The 26,389-nt window shown below is 44.3% G+C and overlaps 1 protein-coding gene across 1 annotated transcript in view; it reads right to left on the reverse strand.

Annotated features, from left to right (window-relative positions):
• bub1bb (BUB1 mitotic checkpoint serine/threonine kinase Bb) overlaps positions 1–26,389 on the reverse strand; it is a 132,640-nt gene that overhangs the window by 69,871 nt on the left and 36,380 nt on the right. Inside the window, exons 8-10 of the mRNA XM_038784090.1 lie at positions 24,844–25,064; positions 21,045–21,163; positions 13,521–13,624 (exon numbers count right to left, since the gene is read on the reverse strand). Of these exons, the coding sequence (XP_038640018.1) occupies positions 13,521–13,624; positions 21,045–21,163; positions 24,844–25,064 (444 nt within the window). The remainder of the gene's footprint in view (positions 1–13,520; positions 13,625–21,044; positions 21,164–24,843; positions 25,065–26,389) is intronic.

The following is a 26,389-nucleotide window of genomic DNA, read 5'->3' on the forward strand; positions in this document are numbered from 1 at the left end:
TAAAAGGTTGGGATGGGGGTGGGGCCATTAAGGGAAAGACGGGATCATACCACGCGTAGAAAGATGGAAGAAATATTAAATCATTATTTTTATTAAATAATTGCTTCAGTATTTAGCAAGGAGATAGAACAAGTAAATATGACATTGAATGATATGAGCTAAGCATATTTAAAATAGGATGCACTGAATAAACTAGAAAAAGTCACCAGGTGCAAATTGGGCCGTGACAATATTCCGACAATAGTACTGAAGACTTGTGCTCCAGAACATGCTGTTTCAGCACAGCTACAACACTGGCATCTACCCAGCGCAATGTGGAAAATTGTGTCTTGTACACAAAAACAGGACAAATGGAACCCAGGCAATTACCGCCCTAACAATCTACATCCCATCATCAGCATAGTGATGGAAGGAGTCATCAACAGTGCTATCAAGCAGCACTTACTCAGCAATAATCTGCTCACGGACAGTCCATTTGAGTTCTGGCCAATGTTACTCAGCTCTTGACTTCATTACAACCTTGGTTCAAACATGGACAAAAGAGCTGAATGCCAGATGTGAGGCGAGAGTGACTGCCCTTGACATCAAGGCAGCATTTGACCGACTATGGCACCAAGGAGCCCTAGCAAAACTGGAGTTAATGGGAACCAGGGGAAAACTCTGCACTGGTTGGAGTCATATGTGGCACAAAGGAAGATGGTTGTGGTGGTTGAAGGTCAATCATCTCAACTCCAGGACATCACTGCAGGAGTTCCTCGGGGTAGTGTCCTAGGCCCAATTGTCTTCAGTTGATTCATCAATGATCTCCCTTCCAACATAAGGTCAGAAGTGGGGATATTCACAGATGACTTCACAATGATCAACACCATTCCCGACACCTCAGATAATAAAGCAGTCGAAATGCAGCAAGACCTAGACAACATCCAGGCTTGCGTCGACAAGTGTCAAGTTACATTTGTGCCACACAAATGCCAGGCAATGACAGTCCCCCAAAAGAGATAATCAAACCATCGCTCCTTGACATTCAGTGCATATAAAATATTTTACTATTGTTTCATGTTGCTCGATTAATTAAATTTTGTTGTTCTGCTTTGACATTCAGTGGCATTACCAGCGCTGAATCCTTCACAATAAACAGCCTGGGGATTACCATTGATCTGAAACTGAACTAGCCATATTAATACTGTGGCTACCAGAGCAGGTCAAAAGCTAGAAACTCACCTCCTGACCCCCCAAAGTCCGTCCATCATCTATAAGGCACAAGTCAGGAGCGTGATGGAATACTCTCCACTTGCCTGGATGAGTGCAGCTCCAACAACACTCAAGAAGCTCAACACCATCCCGGACAAAGCAGCCCACTTGATTGCTACCTCTTCCACAAACATTCAATCCCTCCATCATCGACGAACAGTGGGAGCCGTGTGTACCATCAACAGGATGCAATGCAGAAATTCGCCAAGATTTCTTAGGCAGTACCTTTCAAACCCACAACCACTACCATCTAGAAGGACCTTCATTGCCACTGGGTCAAATCCTGGAACCCCCTCCCTAACAGCATTGAGGGTGTACCTACACCTCAAGAACTGCAGCGGTTCAAGGAGGCAATTCACAACCACCTTTTGAAGGCCAAATAGGGCTAGGCAATAAATGTTGGCCTAACCAGTGACGTCCACATGCCGTAAATTAATAAATGAAATATCTTTTCTTCATGACCGTCATTTTGTTTGTCAATGAACATCGCAAAAGAGATCATCTGATAATTCATCATATGATGTTTGTGGGAGCTGCTGAATGTAAAATTAGCTGCTGTGTTTCCTACATTATAACCAAGAGTCAAATTAATGCAAGTTTCATCTTTTTTTCCACTAACTTTGGTGAGTTTGTGATTTAATATTAATTTCCTAGAGTTTTTCGCCGGTTGACCTCTTTTGTTGTAAATACTGATGAAAAGTGATGAACATGCCTGCAATTTTTTCATCAGCAATATCATGATTCATGGGGTGGCAAGGTGGCATTGTGGTTAGCACTGCTGCTTCATAGCGCCAGGGATCCGGGTTCGATTTCAACTTTTGGTAACTGTCTATGTGGAGTTTGTAAGTTCTCCCAGTGTCTGCGTGGGTTTCCTCCAGGTGCTCTAGTTTCCTCCCACATTCCAAAGATGTACAGGTTAGATGGACTGCCCATGCTAAATTGCCCCTTAAATGTCCAAAGGTTAGGTGGGGTTATGAGGATAGACTAGGGGAGTGGACTGAGGTAGGGTGCTTTTTCAGAGGGTTGGTGCAGATTTGATGGGCCAAATGGCCTCTTCTGCATTTTAGGGATTTTATGGTGATTCTGTCACATGTTTACGGGACACACATTTGTTCAAGTCAATTTTATTTTGCAAAAACAAAGTATGTATTGTATATCAAAGTATATCACTTACAAGTGTCCATTTACACTTTTAGCAGCTCTTATTATTTTGTCACCATTTAGTGCCCTTTGCATGTTTTCCATTACCAGTGCTATTATTTGCACTTTTGTATACCTTTTCTCATTTTATTTGGTCTTTGTTGGCAAGCAGAGCTCTTATTGTTTAAGGGTTCTGTATCACATTAAATTATTTTTGAACACCTCCCATTGATCTTCTGTTATTCAGTCATCAACAGATTGGCTTAGTTTACTTAGTTGTCTCATTACACTGAAATGAGCTTTACCCATATCTAGAAACTTAGTAGCTGCTTTAACTTTCTTCAAGTTCAACTCAGTGAAAGAATCATATTCTGATCACTATTAGATAAATGCTCACACAATGTTAGGCTATTACCCAGATTTGGCTAATTTCTAAATCTATGGCATGTTACCTTCTTTGTTCTAGGACATAGAGCTTCAAACAATTATCCAAAAAACCAAGACATTCACGACCTTCTTGTCAGGTGCTCGCCTGCTTAACCTAATTGATAAAAAAAGTAAAATCCTCATTGAAACTACTCTCCTGTTTCAACATGCTTGTCTGATATCTGCATTTATACTATCTACCACTTCACCATTGCCACCAGGCATCCTATACAAAACTCCTGCTACAGTCCAAAATCCTTTCTTTAAAAAAATTCTACCATAAAGTCTCCACTGTCTGCTTTCCTCTTGTTGTATCATCTCTTATCATTGAAGTGATTTCATCTTTAAACACCAAGGTTACTCCTCTCTCTCCACCATTGTCCCCCTTTCCTGTAGTTTTATAAACTAGAATATTTAGTTCCTAGTCCCAACCATCATGCAGCTAATATCAGACAGCGATGCAAGTTTTATTTAGCTGGTTAAGAAATTGTACAGATCTAGGGTATTGGGGATATAAATTGTGAAATTTAAAGTAGGATTGGAAAGTGAAAGGTTCTTAAACATTGCGAGGGATTTATTGTCCACAACGTGCACGATTGTTATTTTTGAGCAGCTAGTTACTTAAGGAGCTAAAATACTTAATTACTTAACTACATTAGCTACGCTTTCTCTTCAGGCCATGCACCGACTCCTATACAACTATATAGCTTGGATAGAAAATAAATTACACGTGAAGATTTCTGGCCATCAACTCAATTAATTGTGTACTAACTCAGAGTTTTTTTTTAAATTTAGAGTACCCAATTATTTTTTCCAATTAAGGGGCAATTTAGCGTGGCCAATTCACCTAACCTGCACATCTTTTGGGTTGTGGGGGCGAAACCCACGCAGACACGGGGAGAATGTGCAAACTCCACACAGACAGTGACCCAGGGCCGGGATTCGAACCCGGGTCCTCAGCGCCGTAGGCAGCAATGCTAACCACTGTGCCACCGTGCTGCCCTTACTAACTCAGAGTTGATGATAAGACCAGTGATACATATTTAGAACTAGCTGTAAGCGTGCTAGTCCTACAGATACAACATTTAAGGAAACTATGAAGGCTCAAGTATGCATTTTTAAGAAGTAAAGACAAGTAACCTACTTTTGCTGATTGGAGCATCCACTGATTGGCATAGATGAAACAATAAATGAATTAATGTGGTTGCATGTTTACCTGGAGCTAAAGTTAAGGAGAGCCTCAAGAACATGGGCTTTATTGAAGAGGGAAGGATGGAACTGATGTTCAAACTATTGATACACCAGATGCTTTCATACAATGATACAGCTGTACTGACACCACTGTTCCATTACTGCTTATACAGCCAGTTGTCACCTAAAGCTAAACCAGAGTTAATTAAAGCATCTTGCCAACAACTGGCCTGTGTACAGTCTGTGGAGAATTGGCATTCTGGACTCCACATAGCATAAAAGCAGCTCATGCATGGGAAATACATTACCAAAAGGATGCAATAAAGCAGACATGGTGCATAAATTCAAAACAAAATAGGCACAGGGAGTGGTTTCAGGATTGCTACCAGTGGATCCAAAAATTTGGGTTTTAATGATTGGCAACAGAGCTTAAGGGAAATTATATTTATAAGCGATGAGATAAACATTTAAATTAGGTTAAGGGCCAAGAAACTGACAAAGTTGAAATAATATGGGAGAGTTTAAAGACTAGAAAGATAGGCCAAAATGTACTTTTCATTTAGGAAAGCGGTTTTTAAATGAAGTGTATAGCTAATTAAAAATATAGAAAAATGTAGTCGAAGGAATGGAGCAATGAAGAGTCCAAATATATCAGGTGTTTCAACATAAATGCTGGAAGCAATATCCTGTTGGAATTGAGCAATATGTACAAGTGAAAATTTTGACTTGACTCAAGTCACAAACTGAACGAACCAGATGGGAAAATATTTCAAAGGTTAGGACAGAGCATGAAACAAACAAAGTCGATGAAGGAAAGACCTTTGCACAAATGCAAAAGTGGCCAAGGAGAAATCTAATTTTGTATGCCTCATTTGGAAGCTATTATAAAAGAAAATCATTCCTACAGGCTGATGAGTTAGCAACAAGAGGAAATAAATTTATAGACAGTCGGAAAAATAATGAAGGGAGAGAGTAGGAAAGTTTTGTTTATGCTGAAGATTAGGACATGGAGTGCGCTACCAGGAAAACAGTTAATTTTTTTAAAAAGAGAAATAGAAGTTTTTTAAAAAAGAGACAAGAAAGGCTTTGGCAAACAGGGTTTAGGGAATAGCTTTCAGAAAGGTATGTCTGGCAAACTGTTTCCATCACATTGCAGATTTCTACAATTCTATGAATTGAGGAGCAGATCTAATAAATGACAAGACATCTGCGGAGCTAGTTTGGTTACAGCTGGAATCCAGGACAGATCTCAAATTGATCATTTATATGCTACTTATTTCCAGGACAACCAGTTGAAATAGTCAAGAGGTTAAGAAGTAAATTATCAAAATAAAGCTGCACCAATTTTAAGGCTGAGTTCAATCATCCATCGATTTAGCAGCATGAAATGGGGCAGCCAAGTGAGGACAAGGTAAGAGAGCAAACTATTCATAAATGCTCTTGGAGACTCAAGGTCACTGTCTGTGCGGATGTCTGCACCGTCTCTCCGTGTCTGTGTGGCAGATGCTCCAGTTTCCTCCTACAAGTCCCAAAAGACATGCTGTTAGGTGAATTGAACAGGCGCCAGAGCGTGGCGATTAGAGCAGGGTTTTCAAACTCAGGGTTGTGACCAGCGAGTGGGTCACGGTTGGGTGTCAGGAGGGGCGCAGAGCGATCGGTTGTGACGTTCTCGATCATGTGAAGAAGTCCCCAACTGGGCAGCACGGTGGTGCAATGGATCACTCTGCTGCCTCACGGCGCTATGGTCCCAGGTTTGATCCCGGCTCTGGGTCACGGTCCGTGTGGATTTTGCACATTCTCCATGTTTGCGCGGGTTTTTCCCCCACAACCCAAAGATCTGCATGGTATGTGGATTGGCCACGCTAAATTTCCCCTTAATTGGAAAAAATTAATTGGATACTCCAAATTTAAAAAAAAGTCCCCAACTGCCACAATCTCCTTTTAAGAATGCCGCCGCCGGCAGTCCCCTATTGGTTGCGGCATGAGGGGGCAGGTGGCACGGGGCTGGTCTGTGTGCTGGTCACTGCGTGTGTGTGCACGCGAGGGGAGGGGGTAGAAGAGAAGAGACATGAACCGACGGACCATGGACACGCAATGCTAACAGTGGTGGCCCCAGCTTGGAGCTCCGCTCTAGTGCTCTACCGTTGCGTGCTAGTCGGCTCGTCCCCCGCCACCGATCGGCAATATTCAACCTGCGGCTCCGTGGTCAATCTGTTCAATGGCCAGCGCAACGGCCACTTGCACTCCCTCAGCTGTAAGTACTGGTCAGGAAGTGGCCTGTGACTGGAGTGGATGCAGTGAGAAGAAGCCAGGTCAGGGTTGTCGGCGAGGTCAGTCAATAGGGAAATGTAAAATTGAATGACGAAGCAAGAGATGGCGAGGACCAAGCAGGCATTAAAGGTAAGCAATAATGATGTGTCGCGAAGCTTGGCCGGCGTGGGTCGCTAAAGTGGTCCTGGGAAAAAAATTTTGAAAAACACTGGACATGGGGGATTTCACTGTAACTTCATTGCCTACTTGTGACAATAATGAACATTATTAAATGCAGAAACAGAAACTCTACTGCATTCAAAAAAAATTTATATTAAGCAGTAATGTTTTTTTTAAATAAATTTAGATTACCTAATTATTTTTTCCAATTAAGGGGCAATTTAGCGTGGCCAATCCACCTATCTGCACATTTTTGGGTTGTGGGGGCGCAACCCACGCAGACACGGGGAGAATGTGCAAACTCCATACGGACAATGACCCAGAGCCGGATCGAACCTGGGACCTCAGCGCCGTGAGGCAGCTATGCTAACCACTCGGCCACCGTGCTGTCCATTAAGCAGTAATATTGCGACGGTGTGATATTATTGAATGTTTAAGCCCATCTTGATTGGCATCTTATTCACAACCTTCAAGCAGGCACCTCCACCACGGACACCATCGTGTACTATCTACAAGATGTACTACAACAACATGCCAAAGTTTTTCAACAGTGCCTTCCAAACCTACAACCTCTATTGCCAAGAGCAGCAGATGTATGGGAACACCACCTCCAACAAATTCCCCTCCAAGTCACACACCATCCTGACTTCAAACCATATCATCGGTCCTTCATTGGCGCAGAGTCAGAATCTTGGAACTCCGTAACACTGTGGATATATCTATACCAAACCGGCTACAGAAGTTGAAAGCGGTGGTTCGCCATCACTGTCTAAAGGGCAATTAGGGATGGGCAATAAATATTGTGCTTACCAGTGACACTCACATTTTATGAATAAAATATTAATGTTCAGCAATGAGTTAAGATGGTGTGACTTCCGTGTGGGTGAACTTAAGGAATCATTACTAATTAATGAGGAGCTGAAAATAACATCAGTGCAAGAAACTTTATAAAGGAAAGATGAGAAACGGTGGACTGGGACAATAATCATAATATAGAACATATTACTGAGTTTTTAAAATGCTTCATTGAAAAGGAGTGCAGGTGAAGGGAGATCAGTGGTTAAGGGAAACAAAAAATACTTTGCGATGCAAAAATATCAGATCGCAAGTAATCAAAAAGTAATAGAAGGGATAAAATATAATGGTAAATAATAAAAAAAAAGGACAACAGAGTAATGGTAGAAGACAACAAAGGAAAAAACTGGAACAGATTACAAATGAGGAAAATATACATCTTCCATTTCTTTTCACTCAGTAGATCAATCTTGGTTTTACATTGTGGATTGTCTGGGTAAAATAGACAAAATTAAAATATGATCAAAAAGAACACCCCGATTCAATTCATCCTAGTTTGCTTAAAGACAGAAAGTATAGAGGAGATTGGTTTATATTTTCACTTGTTTAAATGTACTCTGGGATGGCTTTAAAGACATTGAATGTTGTCAATGTGATACTGCCATTTGTAACAAAGCACCCGAGATCATCGTGGCTCAAATTTTCCCTGCAGCTAAATTTAAACCCTTGACCCAGTGAAGGTGAGTCACCAAGAACAAATGACTATTGTTCTACTTTTAATAAAGGATGGCGTTTAAGGAAGCAAGAGTCTGGAAATATAGGTTCTTGAAATTTTCTGGCACATTTTCACATAAAAATAATTTATTGGGAATTCTATTATTGGGGAATTAAGTTGCATCAACTGAGCATAGCTGTTGATAGCAAAGGCTAAGATTAGAGATGGCTGTGGACTTCCTAAAATCCTCTGATATCCATGAATTTTATTTATAATCCTGAAGGCATTAATTAAACTGTTCAAATGCCAGATGATGTAATAGTAGAAGAATAATAGAAGAGCCAGTTTTCTGAAAGGGTCGAGAATTAAATGTGAGCAGTGCTTGAGTGGGCTTGCTCATCATGCGCATGTGTTCTGGTGCTGTCCTAAGCTGTTGAGTTTTTGGCTGGCTTTTAAAAAAAATAAAAAGCACCATATCGACTATCCTGAATGTGGATCTGGAGCCATGCCAGTTGATAACTGTATTTGGGATGTCGGACCAGCCGGAATGGAGGATGGGTGTGGGGGCGGATGCTCTGGCACTTGCGCTTCAACATAACTGGGTGATTTGATGGAGTTCTTGTACCATGAGAAGGTAAAGTTTATGGTGAAGGGGTCGATCAATGAGTTCTATCATAGATGGTGGCCATTCATATTGCACTTTAAGGAACTGGTCACTGTTAGTTGTTAGTAGGTCGGAGTTAGGGGGTATTGGTCTTTATTCTTAGTTTTTACGTTGCGATTGTTATTGGTTATTGTGTGTGTTATTGGGGCTGATTTATACAAAATTATAAAAGTTCAATAAAAATATATTTAAAAATCTGTTACAGCAAACAAAACCCTACATTAAAAAAAAATAATAAATGTCAGGTGAAATCAAAGCAAACATTCACACCTGGTAATAGAGGGCATTTGTCAAAAAGAGAATGAAAATGAAAAAGATGGTGCTGTCATACACGAATCAACCTACAGAGGTGAAAAGAAACCGGCTTTCCACTCCCACCCTGCTCCAAAGAAAAGCGCTTTATTTATTTTTTTAAAACGTATTATTAAGGCATTTATGATTTTATAATAACAGAAAATACAAAAACAAATATAAACAAAATTCAGTATATACCACGCCTAGCCAACAACCATACCCAGCCAACTTGGCTTATGCACACAATTCCCCAGTCGCTTCATCTCCTCTCGCTGATCCCACCTAAGCTAAACTGAACTAACTCCCCAATGCACCCCCCCCATTGTATCTGGTAACAGTTTAATTTTCCACAAAGTCGTCAATAAATGGCTGCCACCTCCAAACAAACCCTAACATTGATCCTCTCAGGGCGAACTTAATTTTCTCAAGCCTGAGAAACCCAGCCATGTCGCTAACCCATACCCCCGATTTCAGGGGCTCCGAGTCCCTCCACGCTAATAGGATCCGTCTCCGGGCTACCAAGGAGGCAAAGGCCGAGATGTCAGCATCTCTCGCCCCCTGGTCTCCTGGGTCTCCCAACACTCCAAAGATCCCCGTCTCTGGAGTCGGCGCCACCCTAATTTTTAGCACCGTGGACATGACATCCGCAAATCCCTGCCAGAATCTCCCAAGCTTCAGACATGCCCAGAACATGCGGACATGATTTGCGGGCCTTCTCACACACCTCACATACCTGTCCTCCACCCCAAAAAACCTGCTCATCCGGGCCACCGGCATGTGTGCCCGGTGGACCGCCTGAAATTGGATCAGGCTGAGCCTGACACATGTTGACTCTACTCAGGGCATCCCTCCCACAATCCCACCTCTAGCTCCTTACCCAACTCACCTTCCCACTGACACTTAACTCCCCTATCTGGATTCACTTCCACTCCATGAGCTCTTTATAAATTTCTGAGACCTTCCCCTCCCATCCCTATTTTTGAAATTACTGTATCCTGTATCCCCTGTGGAGGTAGAAGCGGAAAGGTTGAAACTTGCCTTCATACAAAGTCCCTCACCTGCAGATAACGAAACCCATTTCCACCCGGCAATTCAAAATCCTCCTCCAAATCCTCAAAACAAGGAAAGCTCCCATCGATAAGCAAGTTCCCTAGCCTCTCAAAGCTGCTCTTTGCCACTTCCGAAACCTCCCATCAACCAACCAACCCCCCCCCCCCCCCCCCCCCCCCCAAGCACAGACCAGTAATTGTCACAAATTGAAGCCCACACTGACTACCTCCACTCCCATATGCTTCCACCACCATCCCCAAACTCTCAAGAGCTGCCACCACCACTGGGCTTGTGGAGTATCGAGCCGGTGAGAACGGCAAAGGTGCAGTTACCAGCGCTCCTAAACCTGTGACCCTACAACATGCCGCCGCCACCCGCTCCCATACCGACCCCTCCCCGCACTACCCACTGATCATGGCTATATTTGCCACCCAGTAGTAATTCCTAAAGTTCGGTAGGGCCAACACTCTTTCTCTTCCCACCCCCGCTCCAACAGCACTTTCCTCACTCGCAGGGTCTTACTCGTCTACACAAACCCAGAAATCACCACATTAACCTGCTTAAAAAAGGCCTTTGGGATAAAAAAATAGGGAGACACTGGAAGACACACAAAAATCTCGGGAGAACCGTCTACGGTCTGCACCCTCCACACCTCTGAAAGTCCTTCTTTATTTGCTCAACTAACCGGGCCAGATTTAATTTATATAACTGCTCACACCTCAATTCCCAAGTATCAAAAACTCTCTCCCACCACTTTAAACCAGAACTCCCCCAGCCTCCTCTTCTGGATCACAAAAACCTCACTCTTACCCATGTTCAACTTATACCCCAAGAATGGTCCAAATTCCCCCAAGATCCGCATAATCTCTCCCATCCCCCCTAATGGGTCAGAAATATATAGGAGTAGGTCGCCTGCATACGAGACCCTGTGTTCCACCACCCACTAGATTAGCCCCTTCCAGTCCTTTGATGATCTCAGTGCCATCGTCACTGGCTCTAGTCAAGGCAAACAACAGTGGGGAAGTGGACGTCTCTGCCTCGTCACCCGGCTCAATCTGAAATATTCCGAGCTCACTCGGTTCGTCCGGACACTCGCCACCGACTGGTACAGCAGCTGGACCCAGTCTACAAAGCCCTGCCTAAACCCAAAACGCCCCAGGACCTCCCACAAATACTTCCACTCCGCCTGGTCGAAGGCCTTCTCCTCATCCATAGCGACCACCGCCTCCAGCCCCCTCCCCTCGGAGAGCATCACGATGACATTCAAGAGCCTTCTAACTTTGGTGGTTAGCTGCCAACCTTTGACAAATCCCTTCTGGTCCTCCCCTATTACCCCTGGAACACAATCCTCTATTCTCGAGGCACAAATCTTGGCCAGCAATATGGCGTCTACATTTAGAAGGGAGATTGGTCTGTATGACCCACATTGTTCTGGGTTCTTCTCCCGCTTCAGGATGAATGAGATCGAAGCCTGTGACATTGTTGGGAGAAGAACACCCTGCTCCCTAGCCTCATTAAATGCCCTCATCACCAGCAGACCCAGCATCCCAGAACCTCTTATAAAATTTCACTGGGTATCTGTCCGCTCCCGGGGCCTTGCCTGTTGACTGAATGGCCTCCAATCACTCTGCTACTTCCACAATCCCGATCGGGGCTCACAACCCCTCCACCAACCCTTCCTCCACCTTCGGAAACTCCAAACCCTCCAAGAATTGCCTCATCCCCTCCATCCCAGCTGGGGGCTCAGACTCATAGAGCGATCTGTAAAATGCCTTGAACACCCCGTCCACTCTTCCTATCTGCCTGGCCACCTCCCTGTGCTGGTGTGCTAACATCCTACTGGCCTTCTCCCCATATTCATACACCACCCCTCTCACTTTCCTCAACTGCCTCATCGCCGTCCCTGTGGATATAAGACCAAACTCCATCTGCAGCTTTTGCCGCTCCTTCAACAACCCTGCATCCGGGGCTTCAGAGTACCTTCTGTCCACCTGAGGAATCTCCCTTACCTGTCTATCCATCTCTGCCCGCTCCATCTTCTCCCTAAGAGCCTGTACCAAAATCAGTTTTCCTCTCCTAACTACTGCCTTCAGTGCCTCCCATAGTGCTGCTGCCGAAACCTCCCCCGTGTCATTTATCCCCACATAATTCTGGATGACCTCCCTCACCTGCCCACACACTACCTCACCCGCTAACAGCCCTACATCCAATCTCCAGTGCGGGCGCTGGCCCCCCCTTGCACACCCTTGGCATCTACCACCCATGCCAGGAAAGCCCTGTGCAAAACGGGAAGGAAAAAAAAATCCAGGAGTGCACTTTGTGAACATGGGAGAAAAAAAGACAGAATTCCTTTGATCTTGGCCATCCAAACCTCCACGGATCTTCCCCCCACCCCCATCTGCTCCATAAATCTTTTTAGTTCCTTCGCCGCAGGAACTTGACCGATCCAACCTCAGATCTACAACCGCATTGAAGCCTCCCCCAACCCCACTCCTCCATGATCAGCCTATGCGAGTCCAGGTCCGGGATCTTCCCCAACACCCACCTCAAACTCCGTGTCGCCCCAGTTTGGTGGATAGATATTCACTAATACCACCAGCATCCCCTCCAACTTCCCACTCACCATAACCTACCCAAATCCCACACCCCACCCACTCCCATAACCTACCCAAATCCCACCCCCCCCACCCACTCCCAAGTCCGCCATTATGCTCCCTACCTCAATGACACCCATTTATTGATCAAAATCGCCACCCCCCTAGATTCAGGGTATAGCCCCAAATGAAATACCTGCCCAACCCACCCTTTCCTCAGCCTAGTCTGATCCATCACCTTCTGATGTGACTCCTGTAGCATTGACACTTCTGACTTAAAGCTCTTCAAATGCACAAACACACGTGCCCTCTTGACCGGCCCATTCAACCCGCTCATGTTCCACGTGACCAGTCTGGTCAGGGGCCGGAACCCCCCCAGATCAACCATAACCCTTCTTAGGCCAGCCTTCAGCCCATGTCTCTTCAGGCTCGCCCTCAGGGGCCACCGTCATTGACCTTCAGTCTGTCTCCAAGCGCCAGTCCCTGCCCTGTCAAGAAAAGCGCTTTATGATGTGGGCAGAATATTAGCATGGTCAACTGGTTTGATAAAAAGCCTAATTGACCCTTAATTGTTCATTTAAATATAGCAGGCAAACTGCCCACATGCCTCCTGTATTATTGGGAGGGTGCGGGGGGGAAGAAGAAAGAAAGGTTGTGGCGAGCAGGAAGGTGGTAGGGTGAGCATCCCATTCTCCTATGCTCACCACCCTCCTCCCCTGACTGCAGGAAACATGCCTGCTGGGGCCATGTAAATTTCAGGCCACCACGAGTTTTAAGATCTTGTTTGTGCTCACATATTAATATTGAATTTCCTATATTGTTCTTGAGCAAAGGCTTTAAGTTCATTGAAGCAACAATTCTGGTCCAACAGTCTAAAATGTCACTGAACACTTGTTTCATATCATTGCTGGCCCTTAAGTATCTGCAGTGAGAAAAAGACAAAGAGCTCATAATGCAGCAACGTACTTACCCATCTCTAGAAGTATCCTCAGTTTTATTTTCAGATAGGTTAAGCTCTTTGCCAAATTCCGTGGTGATCCCGAAATGTGGCATGGTGTTATCAATTGCTTCATTCTGAAAGTTACAATCAAGATTGCAGATCAGGATACTTCAGACAAACATTTTTTTTTAAACTGTGTGGATGGACTAGGGTAATTCAGCCAACATGGATATGCTACCAGGGGTCTAGGTTTGAAGCTTTGATTTGTACCTTTGCAAAAAAGTGAATGTACTTATTAAACTAAGATATATATACACAATTATACCAGAAATATGAAAAATAGCTTCTGATTCGACAAAAATAAATGATAAAGATAGACATTACAATGCAGTGTCCAGTTGACATGACAACTGGCAAAAGTTTAAAGCTGCACCTAGAATTAATAGTAAACCATGAAATAAGTGAATTTATACCAGCCATTCACTACTTTGGCCGAATAAGTTTCCCCAAACTCGATTACAAGTTCCTCCTTGGCAGCAACGTTGATTATGGAGAGGGACAGTCCTAGGATTTGGTTTGCATAATGTCAGGAACTGTGCTCTGAATCCTTTTTACTGCATACATCAAACCACACAAAACAATTGTGGAAGAAACCAACACTACCTTCTCTTCAACTCCCCCCAAATGCCAACTCTCTCCCCACCCAATTTCATAGTCCTCTCTTCCCCTCACGCTGTTCTCGTGACCTCATCTACATTTTTCAATATGCCAATTGGCCCTCAATTCAAGAGAATACCATGACTTACATACATCAAGAATGTTTTGGGGGACTGTTCCAACTGCAAGCACAAACTTTATAGTAGGTCAGACTTTCCAATCTTGCCACATTTGCTGCTGTGTTTTGAAGGATTAGAAGCTTGGATTGGAAGACTCAAGAGGAGGAGAAATACAGATTTAAACTATTTCCAGGGAGGTGTGCAGCACCTATCTTGGAACTGGATTGGGCACAAGATGCCCCCAAACAATTGGGCTTGGGCATAATTATTTTGGCACTTCACCATGCCAATTACTTCCCCTCCCCCACAATTGGAAAATAGAATTCTATGGGTGCGATTCTCTGGAAAGATTTCTAAGTGTGCTGGTGAGTGGGAACTGCAGCAAGCTTCCTGGCGCTCAGCCTGGTGAGGCCGGCAACATAATACAACATTAATTGGTCCACTGAATGAGGCCCCACAGACTTCACGGCGCAAATAAAGGCACACCAGCCGATTTGCCGGGACCGCACTCACCAGCCCCTCTCTAACAAAGTCCTCCAGCCGACGGTGCTGGCCCATCCGGGGTGACCCCATCCTCTTCCTCCCATGAGACCACCTCGGAGGAGAGATCCAAAGATGCCATAGTCAAAGCTTCACAGCTGTCAGCCCTGCCCAGCGCAGAGACACACATCTCGGTGGGCAGTGTTAGCCGTCAGGCTTCTGGAGCACAATCTGATGAGCACCACACAGCTGCTGATGCACATCAGCTGGAGGTAATAATGCCCAGGAGAGACAGCAGTCAGAGGTCTGCTGGATGTCAGGACCCAGCTGGGTCCCAGCCAGACGCTGGACATCTGGAACAGGCTATCCTGGAGCTGATGGAGACGATAGAGAGCAGCTGGGACATTCAGAGGGAGACATCAGCGACATTCCAGCAGCCCCATAGCCCCCAGAGCCTGCCCGCCAGGGGCAAAGGTCATGATGTCGTAAACAGCTGGCTGCCTCCACCTTTGTCCAGGGACACACTTAGAGGTAGCACTCACCAGTGCCCCACTAATGGTGCCACACCGTCCCAGCGCCCCAGAGTGATGTTACAGAGCCTGGGAGAGTGAGGCCACGGGAATGGTACCATTTGGCCCCGCCATTTTGGCGCCGATCTTTTGGCGCCGTTTTTTTGGTGCTGAATTGGTTTGGCGCCGATTGTTTTGGCATTCAATGATTTGGCGCCGAATCTTAATTAACTTACTAAATAACCACTTTTAAAACCAACATTTTAAATGTAGTTGTGTACCTAGTTCCACCAAAATTCCACCTAGTTCTGTAGCGCAACATACTCTTAGAATTTTACTCTAAAAATTTAAAAGTAGTTAAGTCTAATTTTACTTTACTGATTCTCATAAAAATTTATGAGAATCAGTAAAGTTTGCAGAAATGGCTGAAAGTATTTTAAGTAAGAAAGACAAACCTAAATTTTCTCACAATGGATATCTATATGTGTTCGACAAGCATAGCAAGAAGGACACTTTGATGAAGTTTTGGAGATGTGAAAACAAGAACGAGTGCAAAGCCCGTATACACACTAAAAACAATGAAGTGATAAAGGAAATAAACGAGCATTTCATGGTGCTTCAGCAGCAAGCGTGGAAGTAGCTGCAATTAAAACAAGTGTAAAGCACTGGGCTGGAGAGTCAAGATCTACCATCGGCGATTTTAAGTTCTTGTACAGAAAATATTTCTCAAGCCGCTCAAGGAGTACTTCCAACTGCAGACGCAATGAAGCAAATTGTAAGGAGAAGAAGAAATCAAATGAACCTCGTTCCTCCAAATCCTGTTCATGTTCGTGAATTAGTGATCCCCGATGATTACAAACATTATATGAAGAACAATGGTGAACGTGAGAACTTTTTAATAGCAGACAGTGGTCATGAAGATGATAGAATTTAAATTTTTGGGAGACAGAGCTGGACTGTATTCCTATTAGATTCTGAAGTGTGGTATGTTGATGGGACCTTTAAATTATCTCCTCCGTTATTTACACAGGTTTATGTAATTATGGGAAGAAGGCATGGAGGAGTTCATCCAGTTTTATATGCCTTATTACCAAATAAAAGGCGTGCAACATATGTACGCATGTTTCAGATGGTTCATGACGCAATCCCAGGATTAAATCCGGGAAGAATTTCTTGTGACTTTGAATAGGCAGCTATTTCTGCAATGGAAGAATGTTTTCCAGGAGTAACGATACAAGGATGTTTCTCCCATTTCGCTCATAACGTGTACAAGCACCTTAAACAGATTGGGTGCCAGGTTTTATATAACAATGATTCCGAATTTCCTTTAAGAGCTAAAATGATCATAGCCTTATGCTTCGTGCCTGTTCCTTACTTGGATAACTACATCGATACCCTGTCCGAAGACTTGCCGGTAGAACTTCAATCGCTGCTTAACTGGTTTGACGATAATTACGTAGGACGACCAATGAGAAGAGGCAATGGCAGGCGGCCCCCTCTTTTTCCTTCAGAGATGTGGAACCAGTACAATCGCACAATCAACGGAGAGGACCGAACTAACAATAACGCAGAAGCAGCACATAGAAAGGTATATGCGGAATTAGGAGTTCACCACCCCATTATATGGAAATTTATTGATGGACTGAGAAAAATTCAAAACAACCGAAATGCATATTATGAACAATTGGTTGCTGGCCATGCTCCAAAACAAAAACTTCTTAAGTATGTGAGAGCTGACGAGTGCATTTTGAATATTGTGCGCCAGTTTGATGAGAGAGAACCATTAGAATATTTGCGTGGTATAGCCCACAATTACAAAATACATTAGATTACTGAGTTTTAATTATTACTTTCTTTTTCTTTTATGCCAGAATAAAGGTTTCGTATTTTTATGCCAGAATAAAGGTTTCGTATTTTTATCCAGAATAAAGGTTTCGTATTTTTATCCAGAATAAAGGTTTCGTATATTTATCCTAGTTTAATTTAATCCATTTATTTACATGCTTTGGCGCCAAACCGTGGTGGGCCAAAAAAATGAGTGCCATAACAACTGAGCGCCAAAAAAACGGCACCAAAAGATCGGGGCCAAAAAGGCGGCGCCAAAAAGCACCCGACCCTGAGGCCACGTCTTATGTAAAGCGGGTGGGTTTGAGGGCGGGTTTGAGGGCCTCCCTGGTCCTCTGGTCTTGTTGGATCCTTGCCACTACCGCCTGTCCTTCAACCTCCGGCTCATCCTCTGGTTCCTCCCAGGGATCATCTTCCAGCCCCTGCTGCTCCGGCACCTCCTCATCACCCTCGTTCTCGGAGGTGGCCACAAGTTTCTCATCCCCCATCTCCAGCATATCGTCCCATTGCTGTGCCAAGTTCGAGAGGACACAGCAGATCACTGCAAAAGGGCGACCCTCCGGGGTCTGCAGGGCACCACCAGAGCATTCGAGGCATTAGAGGCACATTTTAAGCAGTTGATGTACCGCTCAATGGTAGCTTGGGTGACCACAGGGGCCTCGTTGTATTGAATCTCCGCTTTGGCCTCCGGACTGCATCATTAGCCAGGTCCTTAACAGGTGCCCTTATCCCCCCCCCCCCCCCCCCCCCCTCCAAGAGCCAGCTGGTCATCCTGGGGCAGCACAGTAGCACAGTGGTTAGCACTGTTGTTTCAGGGACCCGGGTTCGATTCCTGGCCTGGGTCACTATCTGTACCTGTGTGGGTTTCCTCCGGGTGCTCCAGTTTCTTCCAAGTCCCAAAAGACGCGCTTGTTAGGTGATTTGGACAGTCTGAATTCTCCCTCAGTGTACCCAAACAGATGCCATAGTGTGGCGACTAGGAATTTTCATAGTAACTTCATTGCAGTGTTAATATAAGCCTACTTCTGACACTAATAAAGATTATTGGGGTGATCCTCGAAGAGGCCAAAACGTCTGACTGCCCCAGGATGTAGCGGTCTTGCACATTTCCTGGGAAGTGTGCACACACGTGCATGATCTGTTTGTTGTGGTCACACGAGCTGTATGTTCAGGGAGTGGAACCCCTTCTTGTTGATGTAGGGCACTCCCAGCTGGCCTGGTTTGCGCAAGGTGACATGCATGCAATCTATCAGCCCCTGGACCTGGTGCATCCCGGCCGTGGTGGATATCCTGCTGCCCGGGCATCATGCCGGGCTTTGTCCATTTCAAAATTGATGTAGTTTTCCACCCAGGCAAACAGGGCATCTGTGACCAGACAGATGCAGCTGTGGGCTGTGGCCTGAGAGATACCACACAGGTCTCCGCTAGAGCCTTGGAACGATCCAGAGGTGCAAAGTTTCAGAGCTGCGGTGAATTGACAGCCACAGAGAGTGGGTATCGTCTTCCCCGCATGGTGCCAAGCTCACAAGAACATGGCACAGGTGTCAGACCGTCTTCTTGTTGAAGAAGAGCCACTGCGGCACATGCTGTCGTCATCTGTTTGAAAGAACAGCAATGCCTGTTCACCCTGGGCCATCCCAGCCTCCTCCACTGGGTCTGACGCTGGCTTGATCGACGGCCAGGTCCTCCGGGTTTGGGATGAGGCTGCTGCCTCAAGTCTCGACAGATGCTGCTGCTGTCTCCAGCACCTGGCCGCCCGGCCTACCAGCAGCTCCACTAGGGCCTGCTCTGCGAGGTCCAAAATACCGTCCAGACCATTCCATATCCGTAAGGAATTGGGGAGTGTTGGACTGACAAACAGCAGTGGTTCCCACCCCAGGACCTTCCATTCCCCCATTGATGCTCCCCCCCCCTCACCACACCCTGCCTACACACTCGCGGCTGCAATGGGCCCTCCTCAACAGAGCCCAGACCCTGTACCCCCGACAACCGCACATAAAAAGCTTTACCTGGACCGAGCACCGGTAGCCTCCCCCTTGTACTCACCCACCCTCCAGTGGTGGACATGTCCCCGATGCTGGGGCCCATCCCCCAGGTGTCCTCGATGCTGGGGCCCATCCCCTAGGTGTTCGAATCTCGGCTGCTGCATGTGTGCAGTGTTGCCTCCCGCAGTGTTCAGGCACAGTCGGATTGGAATGCTAGGCAATGACTCCCACATGCTACACGGGAATCCACTTGGGATGTATGAAGTGCTCACTTAACCAAGATAGCCAATTCAGCAATAGCCTTAAGCCGGACAGTCAATGGGGGCTATGGGTTGTCGGTGGGGCAGGTGGGCTAAATAAATGAAAGTTCTACTACCGCCACCCCCCTCCCCCCACGTCAGGCCACCCCAGCTGAAGGTGGCCCCACCCCTCGCCGAGCATTGGGGCAACAAACCCAGAACCCCCGGACACTAAGCTTGTGAACAAAGATAGCTATTCCCCTCCTCGGCTCCCGCAGAAACCCTTCACCAGGTTTACGTTTTTAAAAAGGATGACTCATCGGCACCAGGATGACCACTTGCTGAGGAGGCCGTTGAATCACAGGACGCTATTTGATATGGGGTGGCTCTCGTTAATTGCATGGAGATTGGCGTTGAGTGGTGATAATTGGCTTCTCGCCCCTCTATGGCGGCTCCCGATTTCGCCAACAGGGGTAGACTGGTTGCATTATAAACTGCTTGACATCCGGGGCGGTTCTTGTTTTCGGCCTCTCTCGCTCGAGTGAAACAAGGCAAGAGAATCGTGCCCTAAAGGACTAGTCACATTTTACGTCATAATTGGTCACTTTTAAAAGCAAGAGTTTATACTCTCCAGGGGAAGCACACTTCTAAAAAATCCACCAAATTAGGATTGGGAACAGGGCAGTGAAATATTTGAAATAAATATGTACAATTCTATTATATACTTGCTACAGCAGAGTAGAAGGGTTCTATTGCAAATAAGACAAGGCAAAACAAGAGTCCATATCTGCAAGATTTTCCTCAAAACAAAAGAATTAACAGATTGCTACCGCTGGGAGAAAGAAGTTCAAGAAAAGTCCCAATAAAATTCAAATCGATCACTCCCTGGACTGATGAAAATAACATTTCAATGTTCATTGTTCATGTTGAACATACTGAGAAATTCAATATAAAAAGTGTCAGAAAAATTCTGAAGAGCATTATTCCAGAAATGATCCCTCCACCCAAGATCATGAAATCTGGTGGCTTTAACACTGTATCCCACTTTTTCATGCATTATTTGCTGCCACCACCAACCCACAACACTGCAAATACAACAAAAGGAATATGATTGACCAAAGTTAAATTACAAGCCTGTGTATCACTATATTTTTGAAGCATTTGGTTCCACATGTTACATGCTGATATTTGGGCAATGAATCAAAAGCTTTTTTAAAAAAAAAGTTCAGGATTTATTCAATTCACTGCCTATTTGAGGGTACATACTGGCCACTGTACTGCAAAAAAATCATTGTAAAAGTGTTTGATAAAGTTGCCATATAGGAGTAAAAATATTCCAACTCAATGTGCAATGGCTTCTGCCAGTCCATTTATTACAACAAGAAATGCATTTTCTTCCCAATTAAGGGGCAATTTAGCATGGCCAATCCACCTGGCCTGCACACCTTTAGATTGTGGGGATGAGACCCACGCAGACTTGGGGAGAATATGCAAACTCCACGTGGACAGTGACCCAGAGCCAGGATCGAACCCAGGTCCTCAGCATCGTGAGGTAGTAGTGCCACTGTGCCGCCCACAACAATAAGAATGAGAGCACATTAGATTAGCCAACTCTATCTTTAAATTAAGCATACTTGGTCAATCACCTTAATCTTGTCAATTGGCCACAGTAATAATCACAAAATCAGGAAGTGTCACTACATTTATGCAGTCAACAAACCTGTTGTGTTTCTAGTTGGCTATGTTCTTGCTGCAGCTTCATTCTCACTTCTGCCATGTGGATTAATTGTTCCATCTCCTCCTTTTCCTGCTTCAATTTTAACAACTTCTGTTCTTGTTCTGCATCAACATACAAGATAGTTACAACTGTTCTAATGCCAACTCAAAGACTTTGCAACAACACTTGGTCACAGGAGCATTTCAGAACACCATTAAATATTTCAAGAAGATAGAGTGTGACCAGGTCAGAATCTTTTCATCACTGAGACATAGTATAAATCCAGCTGTAAAGGAAACAACATTTAATGAGCAAGTTAAGATGTTAATTAGATTAATAGGCAAACAATTAAAGAATGCTGCTTAACATAAAAAATTAAAAACACTTGCAGCATTTGAAGTATTGCCAGGAAACCAAGTGCGGAAATGCATAACAAGTCCTCGTGTTATGCATTTCGTGTTATGCCACACAGCTGCACTTTCGAGGCACAAACATAGCTCTCAGGGTTCTTAAAATCGTATTTCTTCATAACAATACACAATGGAAATATCTTCAGCTGAGAAATCTCTTAATACAGACACCAAAGCTAGGGGGAAATATTTTATTCAGTCATTTTGAATACATGGGTTGAGTGTTAGAATTCTCCACAGGTTAGTAAAGATACTTCAAAAACCATAAGAAATTATACAGGATTGCAAGTATAATTTTGTTAAATCAATATTTGTTTGTATATCCAAACTGTTCAATACAATGGATGTTATTTGAATATACTTGGCATGTTGTAATCATCTTAAATTACCATTTATAGAATATAATCCTCATTTATAAAATGTAATCTGTAATTGAATTTAACAATAAACATTCATTAAACAAATATAACAAAGTTGTAGTCTCACAATTACATCCTTACGAGCCCACATATAACAATAATATTCTCGAATTTAAAGAAAGATTTTCAACTGTTTATTCAGTTATAAAATATCTTTACATATATTCTACCCCAAGATAATTTTGCTAGTTTGCAAACTCTGGGAAGGAAGGACATTTCATTTCAGGATCTAGACCAATCTGACTATGTTCCTTTAATGATTTGAAATTTATTTCAGTGGAGGTTCTAAGCTAACAATAAATTCAAGGGACTAGGTTTACCTTGCCGGGGGTGGAATAAAGACAGTACAACTATTAACTCCGCATGAGCTGAGCAATACAATTTATCCACTGTTTAGGGTCTAATGCAAAAGTATTGGATTGGATTGGTCACGCGTACTGAGGTACAGTGAAAAGTATTGTTCTGTGTACAGTCCAGACAGATCACCCCATACATGAAAAACATAGCACATATGATAGATACACAATGTAAATACATAGACATAGAGTGAAGCATACGACGAGTGCAGAACTACTCAGTAGAGAAGATGCGTAGCGAGATCAGTTCAGTCCATAGGAGTCATTCAGGAGTCTGGTACGGCGAGGAAGAAGCTGTTTTTGAATCTGTTAGTGCGTGTTCTCAAACATATGCATCTCCTGCCCGATGGAAGAGGTTGGAGAGAGAATAACCAGGGTGGGAGGGGTCTTTGATTATGCTGCCCGCTTTCCCAAGGCAGAGTGAAGTGTAGACAATGGATGGGAGGCAGGTTCACTTGATGGACTGGACTGTATTCACGGCTCTCTGTAGCTCCTTACAGTCTTGGGCCAAACAGTTGCTATACCAGGCTGTGATGGTAAGAGTGTGGACATGCCAAATTTCCTTAGTTTCCTGAGGAAGTATAGTTGTGCTTTCTTGGTCACAGCACCGACGTGGGTGGATCAGGTCAGATTGTTGGTAATGTGCACACCTAGGAATTTGAAGTTGTCAACCATTTCTACCTCTGCACCATTGATGCAGACAGATGTGCATATGATATTTTGCTTCCTGAAGTCAACAAACAGCTCCTTAGTTTTGCTGATGATGAGGGAGGTAGTTATTGTTACCACCACGCCACTAGGTTCTCTATCTCCCTTCTGTACTCGGACTCATCTTTGTTCAAGATCCGACCCACTGCAGTCATGTCATCAGCAAATTTATAAATGGAGTTGGAGCCAAATTTTGCCACACAGTTGTGTGAGTATAGGGAATATAGTAGAGAGCTAAGTACGCAGCCTTGCAAGGCTCTGGTATTGAGGACTAGTATGGATTAGGTGTTTTTTATCTTTACTGATAGTGGTCTACGGGTCAGGAAGTTGAAGATCCAGTTGCAGAGGGATAAGCCAAGTACTAGGTTTTGAAGTTTAATATGAGCTTGGCTGGGATTATGATGTTGATGGCAGAGTTATAATCAATGATTTGGGGTCTGACGTAGGAGTACTGATTGTCGGGATTCTCCAGGGATGAGTGTAGGGCCAGGGAGATGGCGACTACTGTTAACCAGTTGTGGTAGTATGCAAATTGCAGTCGATCAAGGAATACTGGGAGGATGGAGTTGATGTGTCATGACCAACCTCTCGAGGTACTTCACAATGACAGATGTCAAGGCCACTGGACGGTGCCATTGAGGCACATTGCCTGGTTCTTCTTTGGCACCAGTATGATGGTGGATTTCTTGAAGCATGTGGGAACCTCAGAACAGAGAGATTGAAGATGTCTGCGAACACGCACACCAGTTGCTCCACGCAGGATCGGAGTGCACACTCTGAGACCCGTTTCTTTTCGAGGGTTCACTTTAACGAAAGCCGATGTGACTTCGGAGGCTGTGAGGTAGGTATGGGTATGTCAAAGACTGCTGGGGCATTTGACAACAGTTTGTTGGCTTCCTGCTTGAAACAAGCATAGGATGCATGGCGTTCATCGGGGAGGAGTACGCTGTTGCCAGAAATTCTATTTGGCTTTGTTTTGTAGCCAGTTATGCTGTTTAAGCATTGCCACAACTGACGAGAGTCTGTGATCGTCTCTTGGCATGCCAGATGGCTTTGCGACGTCGTACCTAGATTTTTTGTATAGGTCAGGGTCGCCTGTCTTGAACGCCTCAGACCTGGCCTTCAGTAGGGAGTGCATCTCCCAGTTAAACCATGTTGGGGAACATACGTATTGCCTTCTTTGGCACGTAATCTTCAACGCACTAGCTGATGGCTTTTGTGGCATACTAGTTTACGTTGGCCACTGAGTTCTTGGATATGGACCAGTCCATCGACTCCAAGCAGTTGCGTAGGAACTCTTCTGTTGCCTCAAACCAGCATTGCATTACCGGATTCTCCCGCTTAAGTTTCGGCTTGTATGCCGGGAAAAGGAGCACCGCCTTGTGGTCTGATTTTCCGAAGTTCTGCCTGGGGATGGATCGGTAGGTGCCCTTGAGGTTTGTGAAGCAGTGGTCAAGGATGCTGGGGCTCCTGGAGGGATAGGAGATGTGTTGGTGGAATTTTGGCTGGAGGGGCTCCAGGCCAGCGGTCATTGTAGAACATTCCTCCTTTCCACTTCCTCCACCAAGCCCAGAAGTGCAGCATTTGAAAAGCTTGGCGCACGTTTTGTCCATGCTCAGCATTTCTAGCCGTCACATATCCTATTCCCCAATGAACTCAGCACCTCCTGAAACCACAATAGCCCTTCCCTTTAGGAGGTGCAGGCCAGCTTGAAGCAAAGCAGTTTTGCTTTGTTTGTGTTAGCCTTGATGTTTTGGTTCCCTGGTTGATATCCCTGGCAACTAATGAACAGTGTAGTCAGAGATTGGTGTGTGCAGTGGTCATTGTAATAAACAAGCAGTATTAACATAACTTTGTTCTTCCATGCACTCAGTAAATTGACAATCAAGTCTGTACAAAACATCTGTACCTTCACTGCGAGCTTTATATTTCTTTTTGAATTCCTCCGCCCGGAGTTCTTCAAAGGAGAACTCACGCATTCCAGCGTAGATCTGGTCTTTTGAATACATAGGCACTTCCTTTTTTTCTTTACAATTTTCTACCTGCACCCTGAGCAACGGATTCAATTCTTTGCTGGGTTTCCGTGCGCTCAAAACTGGAGTAAACAAAGGTTCAATCTTATGAGGTGTCCTGCAACAAATCAATACAAATATTATCTCTAATTATGAATTTCAAAAATGTTATAAATTTTGAAACAACTGTTCATAAGACATTCCTTTTAAAATGGAACCACAAGCATACTCTGTTCTTGCTTATACATTCACTTAGCTATAAGTCAATGCTTCTACACTCTAGAATAGGATAAACCGATATTTGATTAAATCTAAACTAGCTGTAATCTGGTCGATAGGCTGTGCATTTTGTATTCAAGAGAAAATGGCTACATAGCCAGGTGAAGCTAAATTTTAAAAAAAGGAGTCACACCAAAATGAGAAATTATGAACAAATTGCTGAAAGAGAGACATGTTGCTGAAGCTTTTTGTCTTGTAGTTACCAGGACAAAGGCCAAACAGAACAAATTATCCTACAGGAGAAAATATGCTGATTGGTTTGCCAGCTGACTGATTGGCTAAGGCATGGCCATAGAGAAGGCAACTGTGAATTACAGGTTCCCCAAACTCCCGATCAATTCAAAAAAGATACAAGGCTTGAACATATTCTATTTGCTTGCAGAGAATGGATCCCATCATATGAATGTATATCACTTCTAGCAAGTGTAAATGAATCATGTTACAAGTTCAACTGCTTATCTACGATAGGTTCATAAGTGTAGCTCTTAGCGCACTCCGGATTAGCTAGCAAGTACTGCCGAATCACGGAACTACAACCAGTAGCAGATATTGTGTTTTGGGTCATGTAAATGAAGGCTGAATATAGTCTGTATTCTTGGCTATTATGCAACCGAAGGAACGTGCTGCTTGATTTGATTAATCACTAGAGTGTAAGGCCCAAGTACTTGGCATCTCACCTGCACTGAAATTCATTTGCACGGTTGCTCAATTTGAACTGATGGCAGTGAGTGCCAGTGTGATGCCAGGTATGTAGGTTGTGCGTCCTAGAGATTGGCTGCATAAATCAAACTGTTTCCTTGGTGATGTATAATAGGCAGACTACAGACCATACCAAAATCAGCCCGAATTGAAAAACCCAAATCAAAAAAAAGTCTGTTAGATGAGATTCCGTGATTGGGCAGTGTTTGCAGAAGAATCCCAGAGTGCCCCAATAGCTTTACTGACAACCAAATTAAAGTTATCGGTAGAGTTGGTAACAAGGCTCATTTACATTTGCAAGAAGCAACATACATTCACATGCAGGGACCAGGTCTCGGTAAACAAAATGGAACATATTCATGCCGTGCACCTTTTTTGAATTACCCAGAGTTTGGGAGATCACGTTACTTTCTTTATCTCAATGGCAATGCCTCGGCCACAGTAGATTTGCATTCAGCATTTTTT

The sequence above is a fragment of the Scyliorhinus canicula genome, chromosome 2 (genome assembly GCF_902713615.1).
Source record: "Scyliorhinus canicula chromosome 2, sScyCan1.1, whole genome shotgun sequence".
NCBI lineage: Eukaryota > Metazoa > Chordata > Chondrichthyes > Carcharhiniformes > Scyliorhinidae > Scyliorhinus > Scyliorhinus canicula.